Genomic DNA, 23,807 nt, shown 5'->3' on the forward strand with positions numbered 1-23,807 from the left:
AATTTTATGTTTCATGTAATCATTCATTTAACCAACAAGCATTTATTGATTGCCTAGTATTGTGCCAGGCACAGTCCAGCTGAGGATACACCATGAACGAAACAGACATGGACCCTGCGCTCAAGGGATTTGACAAGGACTTCAGATTCATCTCATGTAAGCATCTACTAGAGCCTTAAGCCCCCTTTGTAATATCCCTATTAAGTGGTTGTTGCAAAAACCATGGATTAGCTTGCTCAACATCCCTTCCAATTTCCTTCCTTCAACCAACATGTATATTCCAGGTCCCGGGTACTGTCTGAAAAACTGCTAGGAGTAGTGCAGTGAGCAAAACAATTAAGAAATTACATTTCTCCTGTACTGCTAAAGCAGGAAAGTTAAAGACTCCCTTGCAGCTTGAGTTCCAGGGATGGTTTAGTTTCTGCTGATCAGAAGTATCCATGTGAGACTTGAATTTGTAACTGGTTTAAGTGGGAAAAGATGAGCAGAGCGTGAGGCATATCCCGTTGGCTGTGGTGCACATAGTAGCTGTGTGCACCTCAAAGTGCAGCTGCGGCATGATCCACTGTCCCTTTCAATGATTTTTTTGAATACCTGGTAATAAATCCCTCTCTGTTGAAACCAGTTAAAAGTGGATACCATTGCCTGAAATGGAACACACACTGACACAGTGTTATTAACCCAAAACGTGTACCTATTGTTGTCTAGAAGGAATCCCTCCCGTCTGCTGGGAAGCTGCAAATCTACAATACGTGTGTGTGTATGTGTGTCTGTGTATCTGTGTGTGTGTGTGTGTGTGTGTGTGTGTGTGATTATGGGCAAACAAAAGACAGAAGATCAAAACTAAAGTTTTGTTTCTTTTCTCACATTCTCTCTTTCCAACCATAGGCCAAATGTATTTTTAAAAAATCTGGAAGTCGTGCTATCTCGTACTATCAATTCTACCTTCTCTGGCATAACTGCATGAGTTGTTGAATTCTTAAATTGAACTCTTGATTTTGACTACATAAAGAAACACATTGCCCTGATTGGATAAGAAGTTTTAAGAAATCTGAATATTTGACAAGCGCGTGCCTTGAGGTCGGCAACCTATATCTAAAAAGTGGTAGGCATATATATATACATATATAAGATATCAGGAAATCATGGATTTACCACAGAAGCATAAATATTTGTAAGTTTCAAAGGTCATTAAGAATGTAACTCTAAAAGCTTGGTTTGAAAACTGATATGCTTATTTCAGGAATCTGTATTTCCCAAGATAAAATGTTCCTTTGAGTCTAAAGTCAAAATAACAACATGCAGGTGTTTACAATCTAATCATAGCAAACCATTCATAAAGAGATGAGATAGTTTAATCAGATACTAGGCTGTGATATGCTTCTTGAAATTGGACACAATTTCACATTTCAGATATGATACTTGATTTTGGAAAACAGTTGGAAAATGGGCCAGCAATGTATCTTCAGTGGAAATCGGAAAGGGGGCATGCAAATGCTTAAGCGTCATTTAAGGATAGTGAAGAATAATTTTTAATCACCTGATTTGATAAATTGAGATAGAAAATTCTACTTGGTAGGTACTATAAAATGGGGTAGGTTAATTGCCTTCAGAGAGGGTTTGGAAGTGGTTCTGCATAATGGTAAAGAAATGAGTTAGATGGTTTTCTTATTTTGATTTGCAGCTCTATAAAACATTTAGGAAATAAAACCATCTTGATCCATTTGGCAGGAAGTAATGTTTTCCTTCTCAAACTCCCAAATTACTTAGCAATTCTTTCATGACTATATCACAATCTTTCTAGAATAATCATATTTGTGTAAATATCTTTTTCCCCTTATAAGTTTATAAGCTCCTGAAAGACAGGTATCATATTAATACTCAGATGGTTCCTATCACAGAACATTGCGAAACAGGTATCAATAATACTGGGTGATAAAGACACAATAGTTTTTGTGTAGATTGAATTTCTTACTTCAATTCCTATAGTACTAAATTTCCACTTTTCAGCGGGGCAGTGAAGTCAGCAGAGACACTAGGCAGGTTTATCTATGTCTCCAAATTATGAAATAACCAGTTCCTTGGTTGGCCCTTCTGGAAGAATCCTTTGAGCCCTAGGGCCCCAGCATTTCTAGCTATCTTTGAGTCTGCAAAATCTGAATAGTTCTGGGGCTCATGTTTATATCAGGAAACATTTTTCAAGTTCATGTGTGTCGCAGTCATGGTGGGCAGTGCAGAAGGCAGGATGGAATAAGAACCTGCGTGGGAACAGTCTGAAGTGGGACCCCAAGAGTGGAGGGGACATGGTGACTGGAGGGTATGGAGGGTATGTGGTCAACCTAGAGTATCCACATTTAAACTTCACACACACACACACACACACACACACACACACACACACACACACACCACTGTGCAGACAAAGAAAACGTATCTGAAGGGCAGCCAATTTTTGACTGCTAAAGAGCAACTTAGACAGAAGTATTCTCATGTCCTTACACCAGAGATGGGATGGGTGAGAAGTGTGAGAGCCGCAGACAGAATTACGTGGGGTTGGATGCTAATGCAAGAGGACAAGGGAACTGGGTCCTGGGAGAGAACGGTTAACAGCAAGGAGATACAATGTATAAAGGGGAAAGTGGGGATTCTAAAGACACCCTGGTTAACTAACTCAGTTCTCCTGGGACTGGCCATAATATGGAAGTGTGGTTAGGTGTGTGTCTTCCATGCCATGTTGCTTGGCTCCATGCCTTCCTAGCTGTGGCACCCTATGCAAGTTACTTAACACACCCACACTTCAACTTCCTTATGTCTAATACGAGGATAATAATAGTGTCTCCCTCATAAGGATGGTGTTATGATTCAATGAGGCAAAACTTAGAACAGCCCTCAGTGACTGCCATATAATGTTATATAATGCTCTTTCAATTAATATTTTGTGTGTGTTCACTTGCATATGCGGTATAATTTATACAACTCTCTTCCATATTTCTTGGAATTATATCTCATGGTCCATCTAAATGCATACGCTTTCTCAGAGACGCTAGAAATATGTTGCTCTTACCTTCACTTCCTCAAAAGCATAAGAATGAAGATTATACTTCAGAACATCTCTTTTTTTTCCAGGCCCAGATGACAATCTTCTACTCATTTACATTTTCGGGCTGCATCAACTTCTTCCCCACAATGCACTTTTTAAATCGCCTCCCTGCTGTGTAAAGTGGCACCTCCTCTCTTTGTCCTAAAATATAGTCTCTTTATGCCTCAAGAAGTTTATTTTGGCTCTAGTGTTCTGGAATTTGATTATTAAGTCTGTATTTATTTTAGCCAGGCCCTCACTGATTTTATTGATTTCAATTATATTCTTTCTTAACTTTTTTTTTTTTTTGCTCTGAAATCCTGTATCTTGACTATGTCCAATCTATAATCTTGGCTATTTAGCTCCCCTTTTCTAGACCTTCTTTACTTCTGTTCAGGGCTCATCACAAGGGAATCCTGTATCGAGCCAAATCCATGCCAAGGGAGGGCATGGATGAAAGAAATACCCATAATATCATAGAACATTTTGTATGCACTACTATTCCTAATAGGGAAACCACTTATAATTCCACCACCCAGTCAGAGTAACTACTTCTACTGTCTACATGCACTTAAAAAATGACTTAATCTATGCAAAATAATTACAAATATGGTCAAGAAGACACTGGCCCTAAGCACACTGCCCCTGAAGCTATGTATGTTGGAAATCATCTTCAATGCACAGCAAATGGTGTGATCGATCCACCTTTATGTTCCATGTGAATTTGTTTTATTTTTGATAATGAAGCCTGGAGAAATGATTCCTGAAGCATCATAACAACATTGACTGACAGCTCCCTAATTTCTGTGTCTTTTATAGCAAGCATAATTGACAGCTCATAGGTAAAGAGCATATGTAGATGGATTGGGTCCACACTGAACACAGTGGGGGAAAATACCAAATTGTTCTATTTGTTATTAATTGAAATCCAATTAATATTGTAAAATATATGCATTTGGGGAGAATAGATTTACTTGTAGGCTGAGACAGATTCAGTTTTTAAACTGTTACAGAAGCTTCATATATAGCGATAATGTACTAAAATTACCTCTCATAAGTATTTTTACACTTCAGCAAAATTTGCATTACTCATTTCTTTACTCCACGTACACTGCTTATTTAGCTGGTCTAGATAATAAAAACATTTTAAGTTGTAGATTTAAATTTCACTGAAGTTGTGTGGGCACCTGCCTGGGTAGGTTAAGTTAAAAGTCTGGCCCCATTAAAAACAAGAATCCTGCAATGCCACTTCTAAGTATATACCCAAAAGAATTCAAAGCAGGAATTCAAATAGATACTTGTGCACTCATGTTCATAGCACCATTATTCACAATAGCCAGGAGGTGAAAATAACTCATGTGTCCCTTGATGGATGGATGGATAAACCAAATGTGGAACAATGGAACAATGAAACAATGGAACAATGGAATATTATTGATCCTTAAAAAGAATGAAATCCTGAAACATGCTACCAGATGGATGAAACTTGAAAACGTTATGCTAAGTAAAATAAGCCAGGCCCAAACGGACAAGTATTTTGTGATTGCACTTATCTGTGGTAGTTAAAATAGTCAAATTCATAATGACAGAAAGTAGGATGGTGGTTACCAGGGATTGGGAAGAGGGTGATTAGAAGGTGTTTAATGGGGACAGAGTTTCAATTTGGGAAGATTGACACATTCTGGAGATGGATGGGGGTGGTGGTTGCACAACAACGTGAACATTCTTAATGCCACTGAACTATACACTTACAAAGTGTTAAAATGGTAAACTTTATGTTGTGTATTTTTTAACCACACATGTACACAAAAGACACGTATGAATCTGCACGGTCAGACCAGATGGTAAGATGAAAGAGTATTGACACCTGATGAAATGTAATGGAATCTGACCTTAGGAAGAACTGTGAAAGATTTGGAAGGCTTTATGCTGGGTCTCACTCAGAGATGTAGTAGGTCTGGCCTGGGACCCAAGAATTTGCATTTCTAACGAATTCCCAGGTGTGTTTGTTATCTATTGCTGCATAACAAATTAACCCATATTTTAGTGACTTAAAAGAATGTACATTTATTATCTCATAATTTCTGTGGCCCAGGAGTCTGAGATTAGTGGTTCTGGCTCAGGATCTCTCATGAGGTCGTAATCAAGCTGTTGACTGGGGGCTGAAGTCATATGAAGACTTGGTTGGAGGACCCACTTTTAAGATGGCTCACTCCCACCATTGTTAGCTAGAGACTTTAGTTCCTCCCTAGGCAGATCTCTCGGTATGGCTGTCTCACCGCACAACATCTGAATTCCCCAGAGTGGAGGCTTCAAGAGACAGAGAGCAAGCAGGAAGCCAGCATTTGTGACTAGTTCTAAAGTATAATCTTGATAGACAGGTCATTAAATCCAGCTCATATTCAAAAGGAAGGACTCTACCTTTTAAAAGGAAGAGTACCGGGGCGCCCGGGTGGCTCAGTCAGTGAAGCATCTGCCTTCAGCTTGGGTCATGATCCCAGGGTCCTGGGATCGGGTCCTGCATCGGGCTCCCTGCTCAGCGGGGAGTCTGCTTCTCCCTCTGCCCCTCTTCTCACTCATGCTCTCTCTTGTGCTCTCTCTCCCTCAAATAAATAAAATCTTAAAAAAAAAAAAAAAAGGAGGAGTACCAAAAAGTTGTAGACGTTTTAAAAAAACAATATACTGGATTTATTCTTGGGGCTGCTGTAAGAAAGTGCCATAAACTGGGTGACTTAAACAACAGAAATTTATTCTCTCACAATTCTGGAGGCTGGAAGGCTGAGATCAAGGTGTTAGTAGAGCTAGTTTCTTCTGAGGCCTGTGAGGGAAAATTTGTTCCTGATCTCTTTCCTTGCTTCTGGTAGCCTCACGTGCTGCATGGCTTACAGCTTACGGATGGTCATCTTCCTCCTGTGTCTTTACATTGTTTTCCCTTTGTGCATGTCTATCTCTAAATCAAAATTTCCCTATAATATTGTCCTTGTGGGTCAGGACCCACTCCACTGATCTCTTTTTTACCTGATTACCTCTAGATAACCCTTATTTCCAAATAAGCTCATGTTATGAAGTACTGGGTGTTAGGACTTCAACATCTTCTGACTTGGATCTAATTTAACACACAATATAATCAGGTAATGCTGAGGTTCCTGCTCTGGGGATCATACTTTTGAGAATCACTGGTCTAATCCACCCCTTGGTTACACTAATGAGAAATGTAGGTTTTCCATAAGCTAAACGAACTACCGAGTGTCAAAGAGTGAGTTTACGGCAGAGTTCAGATGATACCACATATTTCTTGGTCTACACTCAGTGCACTTTCCATGAACCACAGAGTGTTTGGTCATCTTTGACCCAAAGTTCTCTGAAGAGCTCAGTTATCTGTGGGCCCATGAAGACTTTGTGTTTTTTCTAGGTTATGGTTTTTCACTCTGACTCACAAAACTCTGTAGTTCCAGGAATCCTTTAAAGGGTGTGTGTGTGTGTGTGTGTGTGTGTGTGTGTGTGTGTGTGTGAATTTTCTGGAAACTACATCATTCATCATTAAGTTATTTACACAGGGAAGGAGAAAAGAGAGGGTAGGAGATGAAGAGGAGATAATGAAGGAGAGAAGAGTAAGGAAATGGGGTGTGAGAAATACAGAAAAAAGAAATCACCATTGTACCAATTTACATTCCTGCCATAGCCTGCCATATCTCCCGGTGTGAGTCACGGTGGGAGGTGAGATGAAATCAGCTCTACCTGTTATATGTATCTATATTTTTAGAAATTCAAGGTTAAGATGAACACCTATATATCCACCAGTTATCTAAAGACAAAGAACATTGGCAGGAGCACTGACACTTCTGTGTGCCCTGTTCACAGCACCCTCTCCCTCCTTCCTGGGTTATTTACTATTCCCAAGTTGGTGTGGATCATGCTCTTGTTTTTCTTTATGGTTTTACTACGGAGGGATAGACCCTTAAACAATATCTTGTTTTGTGTTACCTGGTTTTGAACTTTATGTAAATGGAATCAGCCTGGGTAAGCATATGTGACTTCCTTTTTTTCCTCTACCTGGTGATTATCGTGTGATTGTGATTCATTCATTGTCATTGACGTCCATCCATCCTCGGATCAATAGATAGGTTACTTTTGTTGTTACAAAAAAATAATGTTATGAACATTCTTATGTTTGTGTAGTGATGTGTGTCTGCTCCTTGGTGAGTTAGCCACAGAGACTACACCAGGTAGAGTTGCCCGAGATCATGGGAATCTTTCCAAAGCTGTGTCTCCCAGAGCAGGGGTAAGCAGGTTCCTTTTATTAGGGTTTGGGATGAATATTCAGAGAGGGAGGTCTCATCATCGCATGCAATGGACAGGCATAGAGTTACACATTCCCACTCAGAAAATATGCCTATACATATGTTGTATGTCATGCCAACGAGGCTTATGTCCCTCTCAGGGTGGGGATTTTAACGTTATAATGAAGTTCAGACACTTTATGATTCATCTGCACAGGTGTCTGTCCTGGGGGATCATATTCAAATGTTTTTTTCTTGTTCCAGCAATTCGTTAGTTTCTAAAAGATAAAATTTATAGTTAGGCAGAAGCTTCTAGGAGTTCCTCAGTTCAGGGGTCTCACTGATGGCAATGATACATGTCTTCTGGTACACTGTGCAAGAATTTCTGCAGGGTATATGCCTAGGATTGTAACTGATGGATTGTAGGGTGTGCTCCCCTTAACATCATGGATTGGTTGGCTGATTTCAGGAGGGCTGAACTACTATACTCCCACCAGAAGCATCTAGAAGTTATTGCTATCTCATGTCTCAGCAGCACTTGTTAGTTCAACATTATGCCTACAAGCTGACTTTAGAACTAAACCCTCACATTAGCTGTGACCCCACCATATTGGACTTTGGGGACTTTATGATCCTTGTGCCTAGGATGCCTGATGCCTCTGACATAATAGGTGCTCAGTAAATGAGAGGAAAATTAAATGAATCTAAGCTTTAGCTGTGTGGTAAAACTACATTTTTTTCTATTTTAAATGTTTACCAGCACATTCCTGATCCCAATCTTTCCCTCTGACTCCAAATTATGTACCTAATGTCAACCTATAGTGGTATATTTTTTCCAAACTCAAAGGCTACACAGGAAATTTCATGCAGCAGTCCAAGTGTTGCCCCTAGAGGTGGGAAATGTATTAAATTCACTTTACTGTAATCTAATGAAAGATTATAACATGAATTTTAGAGAAAAAAAATAGAAAACTTTACAATTCCTAACCTTAATTTCTGAACTTACTTTGTTCTTATATGTTCCAAAATTTTTAAAGAAATAGTAAAAATTCTGTTTTCACATACTTATTTGGTTGTTTTCTTCTTAATTAAATATCCACAATTAAGTTAAAAACACTTTTGTGACAATGCATAGGAACTGCTGTCTAAAGGCATCTATTTTAATGAGCTATAAAGTTTTGGTTCCCAAATCCTGGTTTGTCAACCTCTGCCAATTTCTGATGAAAGTTTTACTAGCCTAAAAGGTAATAACAGAACAACAGAGTGAGTTTTCAATACAGTGAAGTGCATTCCATTTAAAGGAACACTTTTTTTTTCCTGGGATTATGTCATTTCTACCTTTTTAATGACTAAATGTGTTTTAAGAAATGATGGTGTATGTATTTGCTTGGCAACTTTGTGTGTTTGTATTTTAATTTTCCTGGTCCTTCAATTCTAAATGTGTGGAAACCCTTTCAGAGCAGCTTACTGCATCATTTAAAATGTATTTTGTAGAAAGCACCCTGGGAGTTACTCTCAAGGGCACACAAGTCTCAGAAAGCAAGGTATACTCATTTCTATTCCATGACGGTGCATTTAATTCTGATTGGATTTCAAGTTAAGGCTTAGCGCTAATACTATGGGGAGAGGCGTGTAAACAAGGCTACGACTGTTTCATCCTCACCTGTGAATGGTTTAGCCTGCGCGTTACACAGTTAAACAATAGGAGTGTGAGCGCCATGGAAGGTATAGAGTGGTTTGGCAGTTGCTGGAGGAAGGTGGAGACCCTGGACCCTGAAAATGTGAAAAGGTAGAGAGAAGGGGAAACCCATAGTAGAAAAGACATATAGGAGGCAAGGCTTGGGGTCCATTCTGGCGTGAGCAAAGAGAGCAGCCTCTGCGTTGGAGTGTGGTGAAGTCAGACGGCAGAAGGAGGTGCGGGGGAGCGGCGCGGGTTCTGCGGTTCAGGGAGAGTCAGCTCGAGGTGCAGCGCTGGGCAAGGGAAGGAAGGGTTGGCTAAAGAGCCACGTGGAAGTCATACCAAGACTTAGACAACAACAGAATTCAGCAGCTGTAGAAGGCGAAACAAGCCAAGAGGTACAACCCACTACCACTTCAGCTTGGGGCTACTACCAACCAGGGGGTGGAGTCGGACACGCCCCGGGAGCTCACACACCCAACCAGCGACGAGCAGCCCCGGACCGCGGAACACGCCCCCTGCTTCTTCCCGACAGCCCCCGGAACCTAGCTCCCACCGGCGCCTGCGCATGCTTCAGGCCCCGCCCCCTCGCCCTCTTGCCCGGGTCTCCGGTAGCCAATATGGCGGCTTCCCGTGTGTCTTGCGGCGCAGCAGCTTCCTACCGGCTTTTTCTCGGAGGTAGGGTTAGCCTCGCCCGGAGACAAGGCGTCGGGAAAGCAGCGGCTGCTGAGTTGCAGACAGGTGCTGTATTCCAGGTAAGGGAGAAGTGGAAGCACTGGTCCGTGTAGCGCGAAGATGTGGAGCCGGCGCCGCTACCTTCCCCTGGCCTTTCGCGTTCCCTCAGACGGGGACTTAAGGGTCTGGGGTATCTAGTAGAGGTCTGAGGTTGAGAGAGGAGGAATGGGTATTAGTTTGCAGCGGCCACTTGAGGTTGTTTCTGGTTTTCGCAGGTGCAGTGAGGGATGAAGTTATCTGCAGTCGGAACTAGAGCGACCCCCTTCCTTAAGTTGGCTGCCAAGCTAAGGGGAGTCGGTGCCTTAGGTGTGGTGTAGGGTCCGGTCCTTCCCGCTTGCTCCGCGGTCCAGTAGGGAGGAAGGCCACGCCAGGGGAGGTGAATGAGAACTGGACTCCTGCAGTAGTCTGGAAGACTTAATGGAGAAAGTCACCGTGGATAGGTTTGATAGTGACTTTACAAGTGCTTTGCATCTGTGCAGTTTCTGTTTTCTTAATTTTCCCGACACCTTGTCTCTGGAGAGATGGAAACCAGAACTTGTACTTTTCCTTTACTCCTGAGGGCAATGAGAAGCCAAGATTCTAGCTTCACGGGACTCAGTTGGGTGATGGTGCCATTTGCTGACATGGAATTTCAAAAGGAGGGAAAAGTTTTGAGAGGAAAGAAAACGAGTTTAGTTTTGGATATAAATGTGTTTATTATACAGTTATAATTGGGATGTCCAAGTGGAGATTTCCAGTAGGCCCAAAGATTGACAGGTTTATAGTTCAAGAAGAAATCTGATTTACAAGTCCTCTGTTAACTTGTAGATGTTAATCAAGGCCTTGGAAGTGAATTCAGACACCTAGTGAAGGTGTCCTGAACTGGAATAAATAGAGGGACAGGGCCCTGAAGGACAACAGTCAAGGAAGAAGAGCCTCCCAAAGATTGAGCATGAACTGCCAAAGTTCATTCAGTGAACCAGACAGGGTGGTGGTATGGAAAACAGGTGAATGTTTTAAGTAGGGAAAGTGATAAACGAGTACCAAATACTGCAAAGAAGTCAAATATTATGAAATAAAAACTGTTGAGAAAAGGAATGCTGTATATTTTTAATCATCTTTTATATTTTAACCTAAATCAACCAGTCCATCTATTCATTTATCCATCATTTATTTTTTAATACTTTTTTTTAAAGATTTTATTTATTTATTAGAGCGTGAGCAGGGGGAAGGGCAGAGGGAGAGGGAGAAGCAGACTCTGGGCTAAGCGGGAAGCACTCAGCAGGGGAGCCCTACTTGGGGCTCCATCCCAGGATCCTGAGATCATGGCCTGAGCCGAAACCAAGAGTGGGATGCTTAACCGACTGAGTCACCCGGGTGCCCCTTAATACTTTATCATTGGAAAATATGTTGGAAAATTTTATTTTTCATGCATCTGAGTATATTTTCCCTGTATATGCTTAGTTAGCTATAAAAGGGGCTATAGCATATAGAATGTTTTTATTGTTGACACTTGAAGTGTGTGTATGGAGGAAGGGGTGCTAACTTTTCCTCCCTCAAACTCTGTGTATCCTCTATCTTCCTCTATGTTCTTTTTATCATATGCATCCATATATGTCAGTGGTAATAGTTGATGCACATTTATTTTGTTTCACATTTTCTTACCATTAATAAAATGTTCAGTAAACATCCTGTAATAATTCTTAGGTGCTGTTGCTTTTATTTGTGTAGGAGAGAGTTCCAGTTGGGAGTTTATTGCTACAAAGTATGTGTACATCTTACATTTGAATAGATATTTCCACATAGCTTTCCAGGAAGGCAGTAGCAATCCACACTCCATCATTGATGTCTGAGAGTGCCCCTTTTCCTACTGGCATCAGGTATTTTTTTCAGTAAGATGGGTGAACAGTGATTTTTCCTTGCTACTTTAATTTTCATCTCCCTGACTTGAAATAAAGCTTTCTTCCCCTCCATATGGCAAATGTTTACTGAGCACTTTACTTGAGCCAGGCACTGTGAAGTAAACAAATCATTATCAAATAATTACCAGACAGTATTGACCCTTAGCACTCTCTAGGGATGATCCTTAGATTGCCGAATCCCCAAATTCCTTAGTATTGTCACAGTTTATGTTTTACCACAGGGAGTGCAACACATATAACTGAAAGACTTAACTGACCCCAGTCAGACCCTTACTATTACCATATATATGGTTAAAGACATAAAGCTTTTTTTTTTTTTTTCCTGGCACAGAGCTTGTCTGTCTTAAATATTAATACTCCTTCACTTCCATCTCTAACATTAATAGTTATATTTTTCTCAGGCCACCTGGGTGGCTCAGTCGGTTGGACATCCAACTAGATTTGGGCTCAGGTCATGATATCAGGGTCATGAGATCAAGCCCTGCCTGAGACTCTGCGCTGGGGGTGGAACCTGTTTAGGATTCTCTCTCTTTCTCCCTCTGCCCCCCACTCCCGCACACACTCTCTCACTCTCTCAGAAAAAACATAGTTACATTTTTCTTAGGGGCCATGTTTTATAAAACAGTGGAATAATGATAATCAAATACATCTCATACAGGGTATTTTTGCATTTTGTTTATATGTATAAGTGTATCCTAGGTGGTGATCTAAATAGTAGTTATTACTGTGGGTCACAGTCAGAAAAGTGAGAAACACTGATGACACATGGAAAAAGAAACAAGTTCTGTTAAACTGTGCCTCCTGTGTGCTCAGTTGGGACCCTCATTAGCAGACTTCCTCTTGCATACCAATCTTGTGGTATACACGTTTTGTATTAATGCCGCTACAATTGCAAATATCTAAGTGTACCAAATTTGGGGTGGAGGAGGGAATCTTATTTGTGACTGGCAAAACTTCAGGTTATAAACCCCTGAATATCAGGGACCTACACACAGTTTACCGTAAGGTTTACAGAGATAAATACAGAAGAGCACAGAAATGCAGTGTCTAATGCAAATGAGTTGAAATGGGTAGAGTGGTGGGCAGCTTCTCAAAGGAGATGATAAGAGTCTTCAGGAGCAGTTAGGAGTTACATGAAAAAAGAGAGGTATTCTGTTCTATGATGATGTAATAGGTACAGAAGAGACAGACGTACAGAGTCAGTGGATCTGGCAACAACAACTAATTGGTTATAGCAGTTATAATTGGTATAATAATTGGTGCGAGAATGGTGAGAGATGGGAAAGTTTGACAGGGCCCAGATTATGATTTGTTCTGCTATACTAAGGTACTTGAATTTTTTTTTTTTAATCTTTCACTAATGAGAGTAGCACTGGCATTATAAGCAGTTGACAGTCATGGTGTACTGCAGAGGTTACCCAGATTTTCTTAAATCCTCTATCAATATGATGTAAGAATGCTAATTTAGCTTTTTGAAATATTTATGACTTTTTAAAAAAGATTTATTTATTTTGTATATATATAGAGAGAGAAAGTGTGTGTGAGCAGGGGGCAGAGGGAGAGGAAGAGAGAATCCTCAAGTAGATTCCCCCCCTCCCCCTGATGAGCACAGAGCCCAACATGGGGCTCGATCTCAGGACGCTGAGATCATAACCTGAGCGAAACCAAGAGTTGAATGCATAACCGATTGAACCACCCAGGCGCCCCTGATTTTTTTTTTTAAGATTTTATTTTTAAGTAATCTCTACACCCAACATGGGGCTTGAACTTACATCCCCGAGATCAAGAGTTGCACGCTCTACTGACTGAGCCAGCCAGGCACCCCTATGACTTCTATAATAAGGAAAAGCAGTAGACCAGTTTTCTATTTTGAAAGTTAATATTACCAGTTATCAATGATATGTCCTCTTAGTTTTATTTTCTACTAAACAGTGCTTAAACTTTCTGTGTTCACTGAGTCAGTGCACCCCACGTTAAATTGGACTGTCTGCCAAAGAATGATCAATGGCATTTGGTGGCTTAGCCCTTGTGTATTTTGATTTTATTGTAAAAACATTGTTGTTCTTGTCTTAAATATCTGTTCTTTTCTTCTTTCATCTTATGGTCTCCTAGGAGCTTATAATGTCCTGTATTTATCATAGCATCCAGTTGGTTTATGATGGGGTCTTAATAAAGTTTACTGATAAATTTCTTAAAAACTCTTTGAAATTAAAAATTGACTTGCATTTGTATCAAACGCTGTCTGCAGCTCTGTAAATTAGTTACGTTTTCCCCTAGGTAACTTTTGAATTTTGAAAAAATCCCATTTTATTAGCAATGGAAATTAAAACTCCTTTGATGGGATAAGTTTTTTCTTTTGAGATCTCATCCGGTCCTTTTAAGGATAGATTTAGTGGACTAAATCTACTTGTATTATGCTTTATTGTTGTAAGTAGGATGATAAATTAATTAGTTATTTATTGCTGCATAACACGTTACCCCCAAATTTAGCAGCTTAAAACAGCAGACGTTTGTTATATCATGGTTTCTGTGCATCAGGACTGCAGGCACAGTTTTACTGGGTTTTCCCTCAGTCTCCCATAACACAGCAGTCCAGGTGTTGGCTGTGGCTCCAGTCGTCTCAAGGCTGGAGGGTGGAATTCTACCTCCCCATTTGCTCATTATGTGTGGATGCTAGCAGGATTCATCTCCTGCCAGGCTATTGGACTGGCCGGAGGCCACCCTCAGTTCTTGTCACGTGGGTCTTTGTAGGGCAGCTCACCACATCTGGCTTCCATCAGGTTGATCAAGAGAGGGGGAAAAAGAGGGAAGACAGTCTTTTTGTAACATGATCTTAAAGGTGACATTCTATCATTTTCATAGTATTCTGTTCATCAGAAGCAAGTTACTCAAGCAAGTTACAGAAGCCCACACTCAGGAGGGGATTGAACAACAGGATGAATACCAATGGTAGAATCATTGGGAGCCATCTTGGAAGCTATCTGCAACTATGAAAGACCCACATTTACTTCTTTTTTATTAACTAAGTGTCTTGTGTGTTTAGGTCTTTCCCCTACAGCTGGTTTGTAAAACTCTTGAGAAAAATAGCATAACCTTTGTATCCCCACTCTGATGCCTAGTACAGTGCCCACAGATACCTCCTAGATGCTCACTGATCATCTCCTGAATTTAAGCTTGTGAAGAGTTCTTACATATAGGGATATGTGCATGTGTACATGTGTGTATGCACATGTGTATACATGTGAACACCTGCCACACTCCTTTTTGCCAGATAGATTAGTAACTTTAAGAAAACTGCAGTTTGACCATGCTTCATGTTTCCTTCTCTCAGTATGGCAATGTTCGCGTTTTAACACCACTCAATTCTGCTTGACAGTTATTTCTGTTAAAATTCAGTAGATAGCGTGGCCCATAGTAGTTGCTTAAATTTGTTAAATGAACTTGTGAAATAGTTTACTTTTTAGAATTTTATTATGAAAAATAAAGCATTTTCAGTCAGGCATTTACAAAAATAGAATAACGAACGCAATGTATATATAAGTTAACCGGCTTCAACAGTTATTAATGTTTTTGTAATCCTGTTTCATCTGTCTCCCTACCTTTTTTTCTGTAAGCTTTTATGTAAATCTGAGACTTTCCATTATATTACTTATGTGTATACTTGAACGTGCATCTCTAACAGGTAGATTTTAAAAGAAAAAAAAAAAAACATGGCGGCACCTAGGTGGCTCAGTCTGTTAAGCGTCTGCCTTCGCTCAGGTCCTGATCCCAGGGTCCTGGGATCAAGCCCCGAACTGGGCTCCCTGCTCAGTGGGGAGTCTGTTCTCCCTCTCCCTCTGCCCCAACCCTCCACTCGTGCTCTCTCTCTCTCAAATGAATAAATAAATCTTTAAAAAGACAAACATAAGCTTCCATGCCACTATGCACATATCTGACAGAATGAACAGTAATTTTAATATCATCTGTTACCATATTCAAATTTCCCTGGTTGTCCCAGCAATAATTTTTTATAGTTGGTTTGTTTAAAGCACAATTCAAACAAAGCCCCTATATTTTATTTGATTGGTAATATGTTAAGGCTCTAAATTTATAAGATTGTGTAAAGAAAATAAATGGTGAATTTTGCTTAAGTAGTGTAGTAGATTTCCTTATTTAACCTTTTAATTGTCCATTTCCCTTTCAGCAGGGCACTCTGTTTTCTCAGGAGGAATGAGTTCTTGCCCACTGGATACAATCTGGAAGAACTATAATCTGGGGCATCTGACCCAAAGTAGCCCCATTAGGTGGTCCCTCCCGTGAGATCTTGAGCAGAGAGCTAAGGACAGTTGGAATAGCATTTTATCTTAATGGCCACAGACTTCTTGAATGTGTTGTGGATCATTGGAGTTCCTGTTTTTTAGCTGCCTGCTTCAAGTTATAGTCCTGGGCCCCTGTTAGTCTTCTAAGAAATGTCTCTTTTGCTTAAGCAAAGTCATTTTCTTTTGCTTGCATTCAGAGACCTCTAGCTGATAAAAATATAAACTCATTCAAAAAGGTTACTATCCTTTCTCACTTGGTGTCCTTATATTGTTTCTATCCATGTTCTCTCTAATCTGACTTTAGTCTTTACCTTTCTTTTTATTCCTCAAGAGTATTTTTTCTTTTGCCTTTTCTATTCAAATAAGCGGCAGATCCTTCTTTGTTCCATTTTTATCCGATTGAACAAAAAGGAAACTCCTTAATACTTGTAATATCATTAAAGTAGTGTGTAGCACTGGCATTTGGCCAAATTTGGGACATCACTGCTCTGTCAGGATGTGTCTGCTTCTTTGGCAACCGGCTTGATTGAAATTATAGTTGTCTGACCCACTGATTATCTTAAAAAAGAAACAAATCTGTCAAGTTGTAGCTGTACCAGTCCATAAAAACAAAGTGTGAGGAAAATTCTCTGTCATAGCTTTTCAGTTGGAAATAGAACCTGTAGAGAATTTTGTTGATTTGTACTTATCAGCAAAGCACGTTCTTTCCAGGAATTCTGGCTGTTCGTAGCTAAAGATCTAGTGGATTCACATTCAGCATCATCTTACTTAATGGATTGTTCTAATGAGAAATGGACTCTTGAATGTAAATATTTTTGTGTGAATCATTGCTGTAATTGAGAACAATTATAAATCTGTTCAGTAATCTGGTACTGATGCTGTGATGGCTTTATAATAAATCAGATGCCATATTCTTAGGCAGTGTATACCAATGTCTTTGAAAAGATTCTAAAGATCCTAAAGAGATTTTATGAAAAATAGCAAAGTAGGGACTTTTTAAAAAAATTCCTAAGTGAACAACAATAAAAATTTTTTACAGTTTTTTTAAGCCTCATTTATGTTAAAACTAAGAAAGCCGCCATATGTCACAAAGTCAGAAGAATATAGATAGACACAAGATAATTTTAAATCAAGTGAAGAAATGAATCTTCAAGCCAATAATCAACTCTTTTGCTTGAGGTGATACTAAAATGTCAGAACAAAAGAAAAGGAACAGTGTGGGAGAGAGAGATGAAGAAAACACAAATTATTTTACTATAACTGCTTCACACTGTCAAGGACATTCTTAAAAGGTTGGGTTAGGGAGAGCTGTATGAAACAGGAGATAAGAAAATATGATTAAAGAAATGGTTAAGGAAAGATTTTTAGAGATAGACCAGTGATTTAAGAGCTAAAAATTCAGAGTGGCTGCAGAATTAACACCACAGAAAACAAAAAAATCCCAAGGATTAAAGGTTTAAAAATCATACAGGATGCAGAACAAAGAGATAATAAGACTGAGAGAAGCTGATATGAATGGAGGACAGAAAAACAGATAATTTCTATAGTCGAAGAAGAAAACAGTAAGTAAGTGAGAATTCAATGAGTGTTACTTTCTGAAGTTGACGGGAGAAATAATTTAAACATTTTATTCAGAGACATAAAGGTAATCATTACTAAAATAAAAGGCTGTTTGGTGTCTAAATAGCTGGATCAAGAGACAAATATAAAAAAAACTACAGACCACCTAGCAAAAGAAAGAAAACAGGAATGAAAACATAAAAACAAAGATAAAAATAAGATAGAAAATGAGACAGTATCTATTAAGTCCATTTGAATAGGATGTTCTCATGTATTAAAAAACCTCAGATTGACTCAAATAAAAACTAAAGTGAATCAAAATTTCAGTGAAAAATATGGGCACTGATATTCCAGGGAAAGGCAAAGGGAAGTTTGAATATTTGAAAATATTACGATTCAACAGAATTAAATTCAAGGTAAAAGTATTGCCTGAGAATGGAATGCTTGATAATTTGAAGGGTACAATTTGCCTGATGATAGAACTCTTCTGAACTAATTAGTACATCGAATGTACCACTGAAACATACAAAGGAAATATATAGGAAACAGGAAGATAATTAATAAAATATAGCTATTGTATGGATATGGATTCATAACTGTTTCTTTGGTATTATTCTGGCTCACATCCAGTATAAAGGGGTGCTTACATTTTTTTCTTATTTTCTTTAATTGTTCTGTCTACTTTACAACCACTGTATCATTGCTCTTTGAATATGAAGTATTCGGTCCATCAAACCTGTCTCCCCTTACTCTGCAGACCCATCTCTTGTCCTGTTTCATTAAAAAAAAAAAAAAAAATGGTCATAAGACAAGCAATCTTACCTTTCCGTCTACTTTCCCTCACAAACTGTGTTGTTTCTTTGCATAGTAAAATAGATGTTTCTTATTCTAACACTAATGCCTGCCATTTCCCCTACTTTGATGGTGTCACATCATGTCCCACGCTGATTATTAACAGACGGCATCTCTAGCTCAGATCTCTCCTGTGTACACACCCACAGAACCATCTGCCTCCAGGACACCTATCTCTCCCGGGATGCCCATCAAGCATCTCAAACTTGTCATGCCCCAAATTGAACTCATCACTTTCTTCCTAATCTTACTCTTTCTTTAGAACTCATTACTTCAGTGAGTGGAAGTCTCCCATATTCACTGGGAGACTCATTTCTCCTGAGGGCTGTGGTTGGGTGATCGGTGGGAAGTGTAGTGGAGTCACCTGTATTACAAATGGATTGTTTAGTTATGGACCAAAACATCTTGTCATATGACTTAAGAAACCAGCAATGTAATCATCCTTTTGGCAGTGGAACATTGGGGAAAATCAGCTCTACTGAGTGACAGCTGCTTTCTCCTCTAGATCCATAGCTTTGCCATGATTCTTGGCGCAGACAGGCATTTTCTCTTCACTTTGAATACGGGAAGCAACATCTTCCCGTATTCAAAGAAAACATGAAATCGCAAAAAAAAGAAGAAAGAAAGAAACAGAAGCAAAACCCTGGAAAAAGTAAAAATATAGTAAGATGGTAAACTCTTGAGATGAGGATTTGGTGCTGTTGGCACTGGCGGTGGGGAGAGGTAACAGGGATGTACAAAGAGGCTGTATAAGGGCAGGCTAACTATACGTAAGCAAGTTTGGGTCATGTTTTTACTGATTGATAGTGACACTGTATCTTTATAAAGCATCTTAAGATTCTCAATTAATAATATAAAGAGAGAAACTCCTTTGTGCTCCCCCAAGGAAAAATAAACTATAAAGTTTCATGGAATTTTAAAATGCCTTCCCTATCTTACTCATTTAAGAGTAGCAAGAAATCATTTTATCACTATTTTGATTTGTGAGAGTTTAAGAACATAATTTTTACTATTAATAGGTTATTGTAATACTTGTCTGTATTTTTTCTTCTGCTTCTTGTTACTATACTGACAAATTATTAGTTACTTGAATCTCTGATTCACGAAGAGTTAGGGAATGGATGAGGCAGGGATGGTGTTGGTGTTGGTATGCACGAAAGAGAATTTATGGTAATGAAAAGGGAAGTGAATGAGTTACTAAGAATTACAGTTCTTAAGGTCTGAATTGCTTAAGAGTGCTTAAAATTGTTGAGGCTGGGATGAAATTTGAGAACCACAGATTAAGATTTTGAAAAAAGCCAGGACCAGAAATATCTGTTCTAGCTATATCCAGCTACTGAATGTGGCTAAACGGTCATTTGAAACTATTTTTCTGGTTCTTTAGCACCCTTTATTGTAGGTGAACTATTAATGCCTTGAGGGGAAATTCCTAGTGCTACAGCATAAAAGGATCAACAGCAGCAAGTGTGATATCATTACTGATAGTTTAAAAGGATGGGAAAGCCCTTATTTCTGTAAATCAGTGTATTGAACCAAATTAATGATAAATCATGTCAGTGCTTAGTGAAGCAGTTTCTTCGCCGTATCAGCTTAAAATAAGGACCACAGAATTGTCTTAAGCTAAGCTAAACTATTATTTTAAGGCATTGAAAGATGGGCCATAGTTGTACCCTTAAACAAGGTGACTACCAGTAGCCTAAGTGTGCTATACCCCAGTACATGCTCCTTCCTTCCCTTGACTTCTGCTTGCTAGGTTCTGTCTGCACGTGCATTTGCCTCTTTTTAAGGGAGTGGCATTTTACTCTTCATTGCCTGCGTGTCAAATATCACAACTAGTTGACCTTGATCCATCGGTATCAAATGTGGATGTTTGTAGTAGATAAGGAGGGTAGCATATTACTTACAGGTATTTTGGGTTTTAATGTGTTGAAATGCCAGTAGTTTAAACTACTGTGTAAGGAGAGGCTTTTAAAAGCAAGCTTTTGAGGGGAGGACAATTTCTAACAGCTTTCTTAACAGGCCTTTTACCTGTTCCCAGACTTGCCAACTGAGTACTATAATAAAGACAACTGTTTGAACATCCTGTTTTATATAAAGACCGTGGCGTACAAGATCATTATTTAACTTAAAATCTTTTCTCTTTGTTTATATTTTCTGCTAGATATTAAGGCTAAGGCACACCACAGGTGTAACAACAAAGAAAAATGTTGCAGCCTTAAGACGTGAAACTTACACAATGGATTTTATTAAAAAGCAGATTGAAGAGTTCAACATAGGAAAGAGACATTTAGCCAACATGATGGGAGAAGATCCAGAAACTTTTACGCAAGAGGATATTGACGTAAGTGCAATTACTCTGTTGGGAAAGTAATTGCTGTAGAGTTTGTTTTTTTATGATTTATTTATTTTAGAGGGGGAGAGAGAGCGCACTAGCGGGAAGGGGCAGAGGGTGAAGGAAACTGAAGCAGACTCTTTGCTGGGCTCTGAGCCTGATGCGGGGCTCAATCTCATGACCCTGAGATCACGACCTGAGACAAAACCAAGAGTTGGACCCTTAACCAACTGTGCCACCCAAGTGCCCCTAGCTCTGTGTCAATTTTAATCTGTCAGAATAAGGACAAAAACCACTATGTATTGCAAGTTAGAACCACGGTTTCAAAGAGAAATGCTACTCTGTATTTGAAGCATTGTGAAGCATAGTGAGTTTTAGATTTTAATGAGAAATGGATAATTTTCTTGATTCAAGGTCTTAGGAGCCATTGTGAATGCTCATACACAATTTGGAAACATTTATCCTATTGTGGAGTCTAAAACTCAGCTTTCTTACAAAATGATAAAACAGATGGTGATGGAAATATAGTGAAGTTTACAGGAAATCCCATAAGTAAACCTGAGTTGAGTGTTTTTTATTATCTTAATTATGTATTTGAATTTTCAAAGTCAGGGCATGTTCTAAATGATTTGAGAATTAAAGTTAGAACTCTCTTATTGTTCCTCTCTTGAGTTGTTCTAACCGTAATAAAAGTAGTAATAATAAATAATACTTTTTGCCAGACATCCCACCATAGCTAGCAAAGGTACTTAAAATTTAACCACTTTGCAGCTTGTTCTAACTTTTTAAAATTTTATTTTGAATTCCAGTACAGTTAATGTACAATGTTATATTAGTGTCAGGTATACAATATAGTGACTTAACACTTCCATACATCACCCAGTGGTCATCATGACAAGTGCCCTTAATCCCCTTCACTTATTTCACCTATCCCCCTCACCTCCTCCCCTCTGGTAACCATCATTTTGTTCTGTACAGTTAGAGTCTACTTCTTGGTTTGTCTCTCTCTCTTTTTTTTTCTTTGCTCATTTTTTGTTTTGTTGGTTTCCTGAATTCCACATATGAGTGAAATCATATGGTATTTGTTTTTCTCTGACTTCTTTCACTTAGCATTATACTCTAGCTCCATCCATGTCATTGCAAATGGCAAGATTTCATTCTTTTTTATGGCTGAATGATATTCCAGGGTGTATATATGTGTGTGTGTATATCACATCTTCTTTATCCATTCATCTATCCATTGACATTTAGACTGCTTCCATGATTTGGGTATTGTAAGTAATGCTGTTATAAACATAGGGATGCATGTATCCCTTTGAATTAGTGTTTTGGGGTTGTGTTTTTTTTGGGTTTTGGTTTTTTTTTTTTTTGGTAAATAGTAGTGTGATTGCTGGATCATAGGGTAGTTCTGTTTTTAACTTTTTGAGGAATCTCCATACTGTTTTCCATAGTGGCTGTACCAGTTTGCATTCCCACCAACAGTGCACGAGGGTTCCTTTTTCTCCATATCCTTGTCAACACCTGTTGTTTCTTGTGTTGCTGATTTTAGCCATTCTGACAGGTATGAGGTGATGATGTTGGAGCATCTTTTCATGTGTCTGTTGGCCATCTGGATGTCTTCTTTGGAGAAATGTCTGTTCATGTCTTCTGCCCATTTTAATTGGATTATTTGCTTTTTGGGTGTTGAGTAGTATATGTTCTTTATACATATATAAAGAACATATAGGTGTGTGTGTGTGTATGTGCTTTGTTAAATGCTTTTTCTGTATGTATTGAGATGATCATATGGCTTTTATCCTTTCTCTTATTGATGTGATATATCATGTTGATTGATTTGTGATTATTGAACCACCCTTGCATCTGGAAATAAATTCACTTAATTGTGGTGAATGATTTTTTAATGTATTGTTGGATTTGGTTTGATAGTATTTTGTTGAGATTTTTGCATCTAACTGATGCTGACCTGTAGTTTTCTTGTATGTCTCTGTCTCATTTTGATATCAGGGTAATACTTGGCCTCATTGAATGAGTTGGTAGGTATTTTCCTCTCTTTTTAGAAGAGTTTGTGAAGAGTTGGTATTAATTCTTTAAATGTTTGGTTGAATTCATTTGGGCTTGGGATTTTTTGTGGGTAATTTTCTTTATATTACTGTTTGCATTTAAAACTGGCCCTTCCCTCTCTCCTGGTGACCTATGTGTCCCTGAGTAACTGTTCTGAGCAAGAGGATCCCACTACCCAACTGAGTTTACTACCTTTTTGGTTATACATGGAGATATTTAGCTCATTGAAAGAAACAGAATTGTTCAACAGTTTTGTAATTCTGTCTGAGAAGATAACCATTTTCATAATGTATTAAAATTTATATGTTGTTTGGAGTGGTTAGTTCAGTGCTTAGATCTTTAATCAGAATATTTGTTTGGGTTGTTAAAAATATTTTCAAGAGGATTTAGCTTCTAGGTAGTAGACATGGCGTATAATTTAGTTCATTTACCTGGTTGAAAGCCTAGGCTCACTGTATAATTTTCACATTGGTAAATTAGGTGCCATTGTGTTACTATTACTATTACTATTAAATGCAATAAGTAAAATCTACCATAATTTGAATCCTTCACTAGTTCTCTGATTGCCTTTGTCACACAAATCTTCCATCCCCCACCTAAGACTGCGTGTTGAGGAGAACAGTAGGAAGTACTCTTGAGTATATTGATTTATCATTGAGTGATCGACACCGGAGGTGGTATCATAACCCTCAGGTTGAGATTTTGTCTCACCCAGCACATTGCCTAAATGCCTGCATGGAAGTGTTAGCTCCTTTCACACCGGTGACGTAATTCTGCTGCGTTAGACTTACCTGCAAGTGATTGATCTGCCTCACTAAGTCTCACATTTTATATCAATGAACTCTTTGGGCATTTTATTAAATTTAGTGGGTTCTCTTTGGCATCTAAGTAGATGTAAAAGCAAAAGAGAACAGTGACAGCCAACTGTTACCAAAGCATTAAAATTACATACCCATTGCAGTTCCTCGTTTTGTGTTTTTCAAACAGTTTTTCAAAACTGTTATTTTTGTTTGAGATTTGGCTGTATATAT

At 38.8% G+C, this 23,807-nt stretch overlaps 1 protein-coding gene across 2 annotated transcripts in view; it reads left to right on the forward strand.

Annotated features, from left to right (window-relative positions):
* The first annotated feature begins 9,635 nt into the window (after positions 1 to 9,635).
* MRPS9 (mitochondrial ribosomal protein S9) overlaps positions 9,636 to 23,807 on the forward strand; it is a 61,677-nt gene continuing 47,505 nt past the window's right edge. For both annotated transcript variants that reach the window (XM_028103990.2, XM_088026604.1), the window contains exons 1-2: positions 9,636 to 9,792; positions 20,545 to 20,724. In XM_028103990.2, the coding sequence (XP_027959791.2) occupies positions 9,658 to 9,792; positions 20,545 to 20,724 (315 nt within the window). In that variant the 5' untranslated portion in view covers positions 9,636 to 9,657. The remainder of the gene's footprint in view (positions 9,793 to 20,544; positions 20,725 to 23,807) is intronic.

Source organism: Eumetopias jubatus, unplaced genomic scaffold (assembly GCF_037043125.1).
Source record: "Eumetopias jubatus isolate StellerSeaLion01/CBP00866 unplaced genomic scaffold, mEumJub1_p1.0 scaffold_9, whole genome shotgun sequence".
NCBI lineage: Eukaryota > Metazoa > Chordata > Mammalia > Carnivora > Otariidae > Eumetopias > Eumetopias jubatus.